Consider the following 14,028-nt stretch of genomic DNA (forward strand, 5'->3'; position numbering starts at 1 on the left):
ATAACAAAATAAAAGATAAAACAAAAACTATCACATTGAAGTCAGACAAAACAGACCGACAGAGGGAAAGAGCCCACAAGAGGGCACCGGGAGCAGAGACCCACTCCTTCATATGCTCAGGAGACCCAGAAAAACTCCAAACTGGAAGCCACGGTATAACTCGGAGGACCTGGTGCACATGGTTTCTGCGAGTTCATGTGAGCTTTGCTCCTACTGATTTAGAAGGCCTTATTGTGGCTGCCATTCACCTTGGCTCTTACATTCTTTTTACTTTTTTTTTTTAACTTATTTACTGTACATTTCACTCACTGTCCCCCTCCCCATCACTCTCCCTCCTATAATTCTTCCCCCACCCCTCCCCTTCCTTTCTGAGTTGTCCCCCTTTGGCATCCCCCCACCCCCTGGCATATCAAGACTTGGTGAGGCTAGGAACATCCACTTCCTGAGGCCAGACAAGGCAGTTCAGCTAGAAGAACATATCCTACATACAGGCAACAGCTTTTGGGTTACGCCCCGCCTCCTGCCTGGCTGGAGGGTCCCCGAGCTCCATCCACTTGTTGGCTGTGGGTGTCTGCATCTGTCTGAGTCAGTTGCTGGGTGGAGCCACTCAGAGGACAACCATGCTAGACTCCTGTCTGCAAGCATAACAGAGTATTATTAATAGTGTCAGGGATTGTTGCTTGCCCATGGGATGGGTCTCAAGTTGGGCTGGTTATTATTTGGTCATTCCCTCAGTCTCTGCTTCACCCCTATCTCTGTATTTCTTGTAGTCAGGATAGGTTTTGGGTGGCTCCCTTGGGCTTCTCGCCTGGCTACAGGAGGTGCCCTCTTCAGGTTCCATATTCCCAATGCTGTGAGTCACAGCTAAGGACACCCGCATTGATTCTTGGCCACCTTGAGCCCCGAGGGGAGGGATATGCTGGAGACATCTTATTTAGGGCTGAGTGTTCTAAGGCCTCTGTGTCATGTCCAGCTATGGGTCTCTATTCTTGTTTCCATCCACTTCAGTAGAAGCTTCTCTGATGATGGCTGAATAAGGCACAGATCTACGAGTGTAGCAGATTTCCATTAGTGGAATTTTATCACCATTTCATTTATCTGTTTTTAGATCTGTACTGTTTGGTCTTGTCCTAAGCTCGTGGGCTCTCTAGTCCATAGTTCTTGGTTACCCAAGCACTGTTGGTTGTGGGTTCCATCTAATGGGCTTTAATTCAGATCATCTATTGGTTGGTTACTACCACAAACTTTGTGCCATCATTGTCCCAGCATATCTTGTAGGTAGCTCACCACTGTAGTTAAAAGGTTTGTGGCTGGCTTGGTGCTTTCGTTTTTCTTTTGGTGGCGTATACAGTGCTGTTCTATAACAAAGATGCTGGAACACAGGGGTAGACAGTTTATGGAGGCACCAGCTTGACATGTCCATGTTTAGGGAGTTGTGTAGGTGCTTTCTTCAGCAGTAGGGCTTTGCTGTCAGTGTGTGGAAAGTAACCTAGAGTTTTGGTAATAGCTTGGACTGTTTGGAGATTCCTGTGGGGCCCTTTTGGCCAACAACTCAATTAGATGTTACCCAAACCTGCAATTGGATGTTTCATTTGGTGACAAGAGATGGCTAATTTAGTCTTTGTCTCTCCCACTAGTGTTTTCATTTTGATCACTTTCATATATGTATATATTTTAGGTTTCTACTGTAGTAGGTTTCCATACTAGCCCTCAAATATCCCTTAACTTTAGTGGTCTCTGCCCATACTTCCTCCATCATCTGCTTCTCCCCTTCCTGTTCCTATTTTATCTCCTTCTCCAGTCCTCCTCTTCACTATATTCATAAATAGTAGTTATAGTTCCTTTTTCTCATGAGATCTGTCTATTCCCTCTAGTCCCTTACTCTATGCCTACCTTATATGGTTCTATGGATTGTTGTCATTGACTTCACTGCTAATATCCACACGTCTGTGGATATATTCCATATTTCTAGATCTGCAGTAACTCATGCAGGATGTTGTTTTTCTAGTTCTATCCATTTGCCTGAAAATTTTATGATAGTCTTCCCCCCACCCCAGTGGCTGAGTAGGTGATACTCTATTGTATAAATGTTCCACATTTCTTTATCCAGTATTCTGTTGAAGTGCATCTAGGTTGTTTCCAGTTTCTGGTTATTATGAAGAGAACAGCATTGGACATGGTAGAGCAAGTGTCTCAGTGGTAGGATGAAGCATCCTTTGGGTATGTGCCCAAGAGTTGTATAGTTGGAATTTCAGGTAGATCAATTCCATCTTCCTGAAGAACAGCCACACTGATTTCCACAGTGGCAGCTAGTGTTCTTAACTCCAGCCCTAGAAAAGTGACTTTTAAATAATTATATTTATAATGAACTTTCATCTTTATTCATTTATTATCTGCCGCTGCCAGGCCTTAGGGGCTGAAGTGGGACATGGCCAAAGACTGATGATCTCCAGCCTTGTAGGAACTTAACTCTTTCTTACTGTTCTGTGCTTCATTAAGCACTGGGGAAACTTAGCTCTTTCTCTCTCATTTACTTTATAATTCTCTGTGTTTGAATAATTGTTGGAAAACTTAACTCTTACTTTATAATTCTCTGGCAATTAACCTATGCTGTATAGCAGTAGGGAATTCAGTAGAGGATTTTTTGCTAAGGTTCCTTTCTTTCTTGCCCAGAATCCTCTCCTTTTGCTGGACAGGCAAGAGGGAGGCTTGGAGTGACTTTTAGTGAACTGGGAAGAGAAAGTCATGCTTAGAAAAACTTTTACACAAGTAGTGTGCACAGTAACACATACATTTATATATGCACACGTGCTATTTACATTTTTTGTTGGGCCCAACCATCTGTCTCATCCACTCTACAAGTATTCATGCATATTTACATATACTTATATCTATCTATCTATCTATCTACCTACCTACCTACATATATACACACACACACATACATACATACATGTATATATGTGTTTGGTAGATAGAGCAAAGCAAAAGCCCCTATGAGTAGGTTTCATTGAGCAAGCACCAATGCAGAAAGAACTCACTCATTCTGGATGAAAAATAAGCTCCAACCTTCATTGCTCCTAGAAAGCAAAAGCTTCTACCTTTATATTGAGTATGAAAAAGCCCTGCCCTTGTCAGTAAGAAGAAACCCACTGTTAAGAAAAAACCCTGTGTCATGGTAAGAAGACGCCTGCTCTCTCTCTCTCTGCTCTCTCTCTGCTCTCTACTCTGCTCTCTCTCTCTCTGCTCTGCTCTCTGCTCTGATCTCTCTCTGCTCTTCTCTCTCTCTCTCTGCTCTGCTCTCTCTCTGCTCTGCTCTCTCTCTCTCTGCTCTCTCTCTCTCTCTCTCTCTCTCTCTCTGCTCTCTCTCTGCTCTCTCTCTCTCTGCTCTGCTCTCTGCTCTGATCTCTCTCTGCTCTTCTCTCTCTCTCTCTCTCTGCTCTGCTCTCTCTGCTCTGCTCTCTCTCTCTGCTCTCTCTCTCTCTCTCTCTGCTCTCTCTCTGCTCTGCTCTCTGCTCTGATCTCTGCTCTTCTCTCTCTCTCTCTCTGCTCTGCTCTCTCTGCTCTCTCTCTCTCTCTCTCTCTCTCTCTCTCTCTCTCTCTCTCTGCTCTCTCTCTGCTGTCTTTGCTCTCTTCCCTCTCTGCTCTCTTGTCATAGTTCCTAGTTCTTGTGCTTTTTCAGGATGCATGATCACATGATATTCCAAGCATCTTTTTTCAAAAGTTGACACGTTCAAACATAAATTCAAATCATAAATTGAATAAGAAGGTACAACAGAGATAGTTACATGTGTTTCCATTAAGACTAGTTATCTAATTATACATTTATTGTCTGTCACTAGCTACACGGGTTCATTAAGTGTTTAAAACAATGATTCTTTTTTTTCTTAAGATTTATTAGTATATGTAAGTACACTGTAGCTGTCTTCAGACACACCAGAAGAGAGCATCAGATCTCTTTATGGATGGTTGTGAGCCATCATGTGGTTGCTGGGATTTGAACTCAGGACCTTTGGAAGAGCAGTCAGTGCTCTTAACCACTGACCCGTCTCTCCAGCCCTAAAACATTAATTCTGTGTCTTAAGTTAGCATTGCTTTGGTCAAGAGGCAAATCACCTGCCTTGTGTCTCATTAGTATTGAAGTTTTGTATAGATAAATCTAGTCAGTGTTTTATTTTTGTCTTCACACCTCCAATAAATTATCTATTTCCAGTTTATGACCTTAGTTATTAGATAATGATTTTACAGTTAGCCCAAAAGCAATGTTTTCCCTGATCATAAATCTGTTTCAAGCCTGTTTTCTATCATAGTGCAGTTATCCTGTTTATTATAGAGCCTTAATTGCAGCACTTTCTTTAGAAGGCTCAAAATATACGTGTATAAATTTAGGAATTCTTTAAAACCATTATTAGGAATTATGAAATCACCAATTTATCTGCATAGCATTGCTACAAGAAAATACATCTTCTTTGATCTGCAGAAAATCTGACCAATAGGATGGGCTAATGCCCAGGAATTATTATGTTAATTTAATGACAAGAAAGGCATATCAGCTGCAAGAATCAATTCTGAGATGAGATTTCTAAAGGCCTTGCAAATTAAAGTTCACCCATCACAGACCATGCAATATGATATGTTATCTCCAGAATGTCACTTGCGTGCCTTTAGCCTTTCCTAGATGGAACCTGACAACCATTCAGTATCCTATCACATGTAAATTTTGCTTTACGTGGGGTATGTGTGTTATGTGGTATGTATGTATGTATGTATGAATGTATGTATGTATGTAACTTCTGCTGCATCTGTGTTAAAGATCAGAGGAAACGTTCGTAAATTGGCTTTCTTTTATCTTGTTGAGGCAGGATTTCTTCTGTTATTTCTATTGCTTTATACTCAGGCTAGCTGGCCCATGACCCTCTGTCTATCTCTGTCTGTCATCTCACCACAGGAATGCTTGGGTTACACATAACCACCATATCTGGCTTTTTGTGGCTGTCATGGATAAAACGGGTTATCAGGCTTGTGTGGTAGGCACTTTTACTCACTGGCCCATTGTGCCACCACAACATGTGTAATTTAGTCTGGGCATTCAAATCAGTAGGAATCTTAACAGATACTTGTCTTTGAGGGATAGTTCCTGGCTTTCTTTGGTCCTTTAGCGAATGATTGATTGTGTTCTTTTGCTAACCTGCCTTGTACTAGTTCAGAAGAAAGCACTCACAGTATTGTACAGAATCTTATGTCGCATATTTTCTCCCTATAGCAGGCTGTTCAAAGTCATGTGATGCTGCCCAGTACTGGTCTTCAGGGTTTACCGTTTTACAGGCATCAATAGATGCCGCCATCATACAGGTAAAGGAACAAAGGAAGAAAACCAGACCGCATTTTAACAATTATTCCTTAATTCTTTAAAGTCAAATTTGGTTAATTTACTTAAAAATATAAATATTACATAATATTATCATTTGAGAAAAAGATAAAATGAAATTTGAAGCCTTTATTGGATAGTTTTATGAATATGATTTAACATACTAAATTTTATTTATTTTATTTTATTTATTGATTATAGGCAATGTTTCTGAAATATTCTTATATTATGAAGGATCTGAGCTTTTAGACCTTTCCCCTTGAATTCATATAAGTTAAAGAAGGTAGCTACTTTTATTATCTTAATTGTAGTGCTAGATTTTATTTTCTATTTCATAAACAGTTATCTCTTATTTATTAAACAGTTTTGAAGTTGTGTTCTAGTATAATTCATTTAATGTTTAACAACCCTCTGAGACACAACCTGAAATAAAGTAACATCAAGTAACTTTGGGACTCTGAATCACTGACAAAGGACCAAATTATGGCCTTTGGACTCTACATTCAGAGTATGTGCGAATGACTGTGGGATAGAAACAAGTAGGATAGAAACCTAAGCAAGAGTCCTGGCCCTCCTAGTTGGTAAACTGAGGAGCAGATTCACATTGACTGTAACAGTGTTGCTTTTCTTTGTGACAGGACTCTTGTAAAATCGAAATAAATTATGTATGTAAAATTTTCTTATAAATTCTAGCAGCTTGCATGCTATGAAGGTATTAGAGGTTTGTAATACTGTGCTAATTCAATTGTGCTGTGCTTAAGATAAAGACTGAAACATTAGATGATACTACAAAACTTAATCATGTTTTAGTTAGACATTAGCTATTATAAGCCTTGACCACTGTGGGTAGTACAGATTTGTAGTTTAGGCATTCATTTAGATATTAGAAGTATGAATTGGTCAACATTTTTATTACACAAATCTATAGCTATGTTCTTTCTACATGTATTGGTTTTTAAAGCAGTAAGAAAACATGCTCTTTTTTAAAAATCTGTTTGCCTTTTTGTTTTTATGCACATTGGCATTATGCACATAGACATGACTGTACATATGTCTATGTGAGAGGGTCAGACCTTGGAGTTACAGACAGTTGTGAGTTGCCAAGTGGGTGCTAGGATTTGAACCAGTTAGTGTCTTTAACCGCTGAGCCATCTCTCCAGCTCCCAAGAGAACTTTTTAAAATACAGCTGTAGGAATGGTAGCTATTAATCCTTCCTTTGACCCTCAGCTTTGAAGAAACATAGCTTTTGTTTTCTTAAGATGTTTTATTTTATTATATGTGCATTGGTGTGTTTCCTGAATGTATGTGTGAGGGTGTCAGATCGCCTGGGATGGAGTTACAGAGTCCATTGTGAGCTGTCATGTGGGTGCTGGGAATTGAACTTACGTCCTCTGGAAGAGCAGCTCTTAACTGCTGCACCATCTCTCTAGCCCCAGTTGAATTTTTAAAGAATGCCATTTTGTCATTAGTAATAGTTGGGTACACATCATTTATTTATCAGAAATGAAAGATTTCAGAGAACTGGTTCCATTTTCATAATTGAAACATATTTTTATTTTCCCTTTATTCTGCTTAAGGTGTTAATAAAATTGTTTCGTTTTATGTTATTGGATGAATCAATCAAAATTTATTCATTCACAGTCTTAAAACTTCTAATATCCAGAATGAATTAAAAGCAGAATTCTAGTTTATATTATGATACTATGGTCACTCACTCTTATTGCAGGAGTGTGACTCTTTCAATATTTTATTTGCATGAGGTTACTTTTTTAGGTGTATAACAACCAGATTTTATTAGGAACTATTGTTAGAACTAATTAATTTAATGTATTTACACTTTCTAATTATAGTTGAAGACCAATGTTTCTCTGTGGAGAGAGCTGGAGTCAACCAGAGCTGTCATCATGGGAGAAGCTGCTGTTGTGGAGATTGACACCTTCCCCCGAGGGGTCATCCTGATCTACCTCGTCATAGCCTTTTCACCCTTTGGGTACTTTCTGGCAATTCACATTGTAGCAGAAAAAGAAAAAAAGTTGAAGGAATTTTTAAAGATAATGGGCCTTCATGACACTGCTTTTTGGTATGTTCAATGATTTACTATTTAGTATAATTACTAGTTATATTAAATAGACTGATCTTCAGCAGTATACTTTTATTTACTCAACTTGACTTTTCCATTTTTCTTAGAATTTGAGGCTAGTCAATTAGCTGCTTGTTTTATTGGAAGTTTCTGTTGACAGTACATTTTATTTCACAATCTGTTTGAACCCTTGAGTTATGCATCACGTATATCATTGTATCATTGCACGGAAGATAGTAAACCTCTAAAAACTAGAAGCTGACTAATAATGCCCTTCCTTCATATCAGAGCATATCTTTAACACTGAAAGCTTAGTTAAAAAGATTAAGGTCTACACTTGTAGTTTCCAGATTTTCTTCCTCACTTGAGAACTTCAGTAAATTAAGATGGGGAACATATAAGTAATTTATAGAGACACCAGGGAGAAAAAGTTCCTATAGGTAAGGGTTAATATATTGCCATTTTTATACAGTGCTAATTTTATAGAGACATGGATATTTATAAATAACTAAGTACTTTGCTCTTCTATTTCTACTGTGTAATAAGACAATCTGTTTGTAAGCTGACTGGCTTGTGCCTGCCTATAATGCTAGCACTCAGGAAATCAAGTCAGGAGGGTCTTGAGTATGAGGCTAACCTAGGCTAGATTGCCAGATGTTGTTTCAAACAAAAATTGGTTTCTTTTTAGCCTATTTAAGAGGAAGGTTAGTACTTTTAATGGAGACTGTATTAAGTTTATAATTTTTTATTATTGTATGTACAAAGCAATTTTCTAAATACAGTTTTTAAAAAAGATTTATTTTATTTATATGAGTATACTGTAGGTATCTTTAGACACACCAGAAGAGGGCATCAGATCCCATTATTGATGGTTGTGAGCCACCATGTGGTTGCTGGGAATTGAACTCAGGATCTCTGGAAAAGCAGCCAGTACTCTTAACTGCTGAGCCATCTCTCCAGCCCTCATTTTACATTTTTTTTTATTTGGTTTATTGTAACATGTATAGAACTTTATGTAGTGGTATTATTATGTCTTAAAATTTTCTTTGCTTTTTAAATTTTTATTTCATGTTTATGGATGTTTTGCCTGCATGCATGTCTGTGCACTGTGTGTATACAGTGTCCGCAGAAGCCAGAAGAGGAGTTTGGATTCCCTGGAACTGGAGTTATAGATAGTTCTTAGCCACCATGTTGGTGTTAGAATCAAACCTAGGTCATCTGCAAGAGCAACACGCAATCTTAACCACTGGCCATCTCTCCAAAACCCCCACTGCTTTTTTGAGAGAGGGTCTCCTCAAATAACTCTGTCTTGGAGCTTCCTAGGTGAATCAGGCTGGCCTTGAATGCACAGGAACTTGCTGTCCTCTGCTTCCTGAGTGCTGGGATTAAAGGTGTGCACCAGCACACCCACCTTTTGTTTTTCTTAAATGTTCTAGAAATGGCCTTTAAGGCATTGTATTATTATTTTTGTATTGAGATTGCTAGATGAATTTAGCTCTAAGAGCTTAATATGTATCAGCTCAATTAAATAAATTTATTATTAAATAAATTTAAAGTTTTCTTTAAAATGATTCTTTAGTGCTAATGGGAAAATAAATGTGAAATTAAATACTAATGCTAATTCCACTGAGCTCTGACTGAAGAGAAATCTTGAATTAAAATAGTGATTCTAGTTGTTCTTATGAATCAGTAGCTCACATCATGTAAGTATAGTAATTATTGCTATTAATTGGTAAGGACTTTTGGGTTTATGATAGCCAAAGCCATCAGGGGTTTAAGCATAGTTCATTTCATAAAGAAAATAATTAGCGAACTCTTACATTTTAAGAGAATCAGCGATGCCAGTGCTCTTGGGGTTTTGAGAGTTTGAGCTTTAAGTTAAGCATGCACTGCTATTGCATGGTAAAGCTTTTGACTCTGAGATCATTTAGTCTCTGCCAGTCACATCCCCCTGTGGCTTGGCTAGTCCTTTATTCTTCATTTCCTAATGTTAGTGTTCAGTACATGAACACATGCAGATAAATTGATTTATGCATTGAAAATGGCTGAAACAGATTTGACATTCAGTGTGAAGTGGGTTCCCCGCTAGAGTTTGTTCATCTGACGGCAGTGTGTTTGTGCTTCCACCACAGGCTTTCCTGGGTCCTTCTGTACACAAGTCTGATTTTCCTTATGTCCCTTCTCATGGCCGTCATCGCAACAGCTTCCTCGCTCTTCCCACAGAGTAGTAGCATCGTGATCTTTCTGCTGTTCTTCTTATATGGATTGTCGTCTGTGAGTATCTTACTTCAAAGTGTCACAGTGCCTTGGTAATGTTGTTAAGATCTTTTTCTTTGACTAACTTGGACAACTTTCCATTAAAGACATTTTTACTAATAAGTTACAGATAAATAACCAAATAGTACATGGTATATATAGTATTATATTATCATGCTTCTTAGAAAAATTACAGTACAATCTTATATTTAAATCTAACTTGTTTTGCTGTATTATGTTTTACACATACGTCTTCTATTATTGTTCCTATTTGTCCTGTAGAGACTGCACACTGCTGCACTTTCTCCTTTCTTTAGGACCTGACCTTTTCAAGTTAGTGTATTTTATAGGACAATGAGGTTTAAAGGTTTCAAGGTCATTCTTTAGATCTAATTCTTTGGTAGTCTTGATATTTATTTAATATATTGACTGAATATAATGGCTGACCTTTGTGTCATTATGATTGATTTATGTGCTCATATGCATAGTTAAATAATTTTACTATCATTTCCATTCTTTAAAATAATCAATTATAAATAACTCATATTTGTAGCATAATAACCTAATATATTACTTTTTTCACTCAGTCTAAAACCAGGTTCTTTGTTTAAAGGCTACTGGGGACCTGGAGGATAACTCAGTGGGTAGAGTGCTTGTCTTTCAAAGATCAGGACCCGAGTCTGGGTTTCCTTCGCCCTCATGACGCCTGGGTACAGCAGTATGTGTCTGAAGCTTCAGTGTGGAGGTTGGGGATTGGGAGGTGAGGGGATAAAGGCAGTGGGCTTTGGAGCTAGCTAACACATGGCTCCTGATGGATGCTGATGTATAAATGTGGTTATATTTCCACATCATATAGATTAAAATATAATTATTAATATTTGTCAGTTATGAAAACAAAGCATTTTTCCATAACAGTTAGAAACTGCATTTTAGTAGCTGTACTTTCCCATGAATGTGTCTTTCTTTCATAAAAAAGTTAATTTTCCTTTGGGTCAGTATATAAAAGGTATACAGTAACCTTACATTTATGCTTTTTAGGTGTTTTTTGCTTTAATGCTGACACCTCTTTTTAAAAAGTCAAAACACGTGGGAGTCGTTGAGTTTTTCGTCACCGTGGTGTTTGGATTTGTCGGCCTGGTGATAGTCCTCGTGGAAAGTTTCCCCAGGTCGCTGGTGTGGCTCTTCAGCCCTTTGTGTCAGTGCGCCTTTCTGATTGGGATTGCGCAGGTGGGTTGAGCGTTCGTGCAGCCCTCATTTACCCAGTACTTTCTCTTGTTGACAGCTCACACAGCATCTTGTCCTGCCACGAATATCACCTTTTTTCTGTAAACAAATATCACTGGTATTTTATGAGAAAGAAATGTCTGAAAACTTAAATTGCATCAGAATGAAATATACCACAGAGTACATTTAATATCTACTTTCTCTTAGAATTTCTTCAATTTTAAGATTTCAGTTAAATCTTGCTTATCAGTCGCTCAATTTTTGCTTTAGTGTATATCATAATGCTGTGTTGGTATAGTAACTCAGTTCATTGAAGTTACTTGCTTTAGTTCCAAGTGGTCTTCATTGCTCTACTGTAAACATTTATAAATTTACTTTGGAAGAATGCTGAGCAGAACATTGTTGTGATCCAGAACAAAGTTGTCAGGCTGAGAATAGAAGCTGTGTTTGCGGTGGGTCTCTGGCTGGGAGCCAGGGGATTGCCGTTATCTAACATTTAGCATTAGCACAGAGAAATAGCTTAGTTGTGAGGATAACTAGCTACTCTGATTTCAGAGGGTCAAAGTTCAATTCCCAGCACCCACACGGTGGCTTTCAAGTGGCTATAATTCTAGTTCTGGGGATCTGATGCCCCTTTCTGCTTTCATGGGCACCAGACATACACGGGACGCTCAGACATGCGTGCAAACGAAACACTCGTATGCATAAAATAATAAAGCAGAATTTTCTTTTTCTTTTTTCTTATATGTATAGTCAGAATCAAATGGAAAAAATTCTAAAGGAACTATTTATAGAGTAGAATATATACTCAGTTGTTGTACAAAGAAATATGATTTTGTACTATATTTGATTTATATTTGATGTTATGTAGAAGCTTTATGAGGTAACATTACAATAGATTATTTATAAGCACATTAAACAAGATTTAATTATTTAAGAGTTATTGTTCCACACTTTGAGACTATACTGAGTCCCTTGTCTCTTCACAAAGAGGGACTATGGTCATAGGTTTTTGTTGGGAGTGACAGAATCCTTAAATGTCATGTAATTGATCTCCTCAGTTCACAGATGAGAGGACTAAAATCGAGGGTGGTAAAATGAGTTTATTCACATGGGAAGAACTTGTGCCTGAGCAGGGCCTTCGCCTCCAGAACATTTCACAGTAGTGCATGTGCCTACTGTGTGTACTTTAGGAGTTATAGTAACTAATGCACCTTCTTTTCAGTATTACAGACATGCTGACCATAATTTTATCCTGCAATAGTTATTGGGTTCTGTTTTCTTGGTGTTTTAGCATCACACATTACTTTTATTTCTTTGTTTATCATTCTGTTAGAATTAAATGACTTTAGGAGTGTTGTATACTGACCTGGAAAAACAGGAATTAAAAGGAGCATAGTGGTGCATTCCTTTAATCTCAGCATCCCCTTAAATTCCTTCTCTAGTAAGGAGGCAGAAGCAGATCTCTGTGTGTTCAAGGTCAGCCTGCTCTCAATAGTGAGAGCCTGTCTCAGAAAACAAACAAACAAACAAATCCTACACACACTAGAAATCATGGTAAAGTGAATCTTTTAGATAAACTTCTTTTCTGGTCTGTTTTCCTTATAAGAGCATGTTACTAATTACTTTTTTAATAATTCTGTTAATATTACTCTGTATTTAATGAATTATGCTTAGTAATGTTAGCATTGTTCTAATCATTTTTATGGAATAAACTTAGTGTTTTTTTTTCCTCCTTTAGGTCATGCATTTAGAAGATTTTAATGAGGGTGCCTTATTTTCTAATTTGACTGAAGGTCCCTATCCTCTAATTATTACTATTATCATGCTAGCTCTTGACAGTGTGTTCTATGTCCTCTTGGCTGTATATCTCGACCAAGTCATTCCAGGTATGTGGCTGCTTACTGTAGAGATTCTAACGTAGTTTTTCTCATATACTATCAATGTAATCTTTCTCCTAGCTAGAGTATTTTACATCATGTTGATGGTTCAGTCTGCTCATATATATATATATATATATATATATATATATACACACACACACACACACACACACACACATATATACATATATATTGCATATTCATTAGCCCCTAGTGAACAGGAAGAGTTTGTGTAACAAGAGAGATGTTTGTTTTGACAGTCTAGCTGCTCTTCACAACTTAATCCTTAATTATATAAATCTTTTAAAACTATTTTATTTTACCCTCTAAGTTCCAAGGCAGCCTCATAACTCCAAACACTTTATATTTCTAAAATTTAGCTTTAATTTTAATGATTAAAAACCATTTGCATCATGTCTCCTTTTACTTTCCTCCAATTCATTCCATGTCCCCACCATCACCACCCCAAACCCCTGCCCCAAATTTATGGCCTCTTTATTTTTGTTTGTATTTTTGAGCATGGTTTCTCTGTGTAGCCCTGGCTGTCTTGAAACTCATTGTATAGACCTGGCTGGCCTTGAACGCAAAGATCCTCCTGTCTTTTTCCTAAGTACTGGGATTAAAGATGTGTACCACCATTGCCTGGCGTTGGCCTCATTTTTGTTGTAGTAGTTATATTTTCTATATTCCAGGCCTGTTTAATATGATAACTACTAGTTAATATGACCTGACTTAATTTATACTAATTTTCTTTGAGACAAAGTTTGCTGGTCTGGAACTTGCTATATAGCTTCTGCTGGCCTTGAATTCTGCCTGCCTCTGCTTCCCAAGTACCTGGATTTAAGGTGTGCTACCATACTCATATAATAGGACTTTTAAATTTAAAATTAAAATAAGGTTATTTACTATGATTTAAATATGCTTCCAAAAATAATTTGTATAACTCAGGTTGTAATGTTTATTTTTTAGGGGAATTTGGCTTGAGGAGGTCATCTTTGTACTTTCTAAAGCCATCCTATTGGTCAAAAAGCAAAAGAAACTATAAGGAACTATCAGAGGGCAACATTAATGGGAGTATTAGTCTCAATGAAATTGTTGAACCCGTTTCTTCAGAATTTATAGGAAAAGAAGCTATAAGGTATGTTTAATTTTTAGGTATAGGTAGAACTGTTGATGCAAATTATGACATTTAAATCTTTTGTTACACTATCATAGA

The 14,028-nt window shown here is 37.5% G+C and overlaps 1 protein-coding gene across 2 annotated transcripts in view; it reads left to right on the plus strand.

The window, feature by feature from the left end:
- Abca5 (ATP binding cassette subfamily A member 5) overlaps positions 1-14,028 on the plus strand; it is a 67,179-nt gene that overhangs the window by 12,668 nt on the left and 40,483 nt on the right. For both annotated transcript variants that reach the window (XM_052196016.1, XM_052196015.1), the window contains exons 6-11: positions 5,264-5,352; positions 7,220-7,449; positions 9,582-9,723; positions 10,744-10,932; positions 12,671-12,818; positions 13,782-13,950. In XM_052196016.1, the coding sequence (XP_052051976.1) occupies positions 5,264-5,352; positions 7,220-7,449; positions 9,582-9,723; positions 10,744-10,932; positions 12,671-12,818; positions 13,782-13,950 (967 nt within the window). The remainder of the gene's footprint in view (positions 1-5,263; positions 5,353-7,219; positions 7,450-9,581; positions 9,724-10,743; positions 10,933-12,670; positions 12,819-13,781; positions 13,951-14,028) is intronic.

The sequence above is a fragment of the Apodemus sylvaticus genome, chromosome 10, assembly GCF_947179515.1.
Source record: "Apodemus sylvaticus chromosome 10, mApoSyl1.1, whole genome shotgun sequence".
Classification (NCBI taxonomy): Eukaryota; Metazoa; Chordata; class Mammalia; order Rodentia; family Muridae; genus Apodemus; species Apodemus sylvaticus.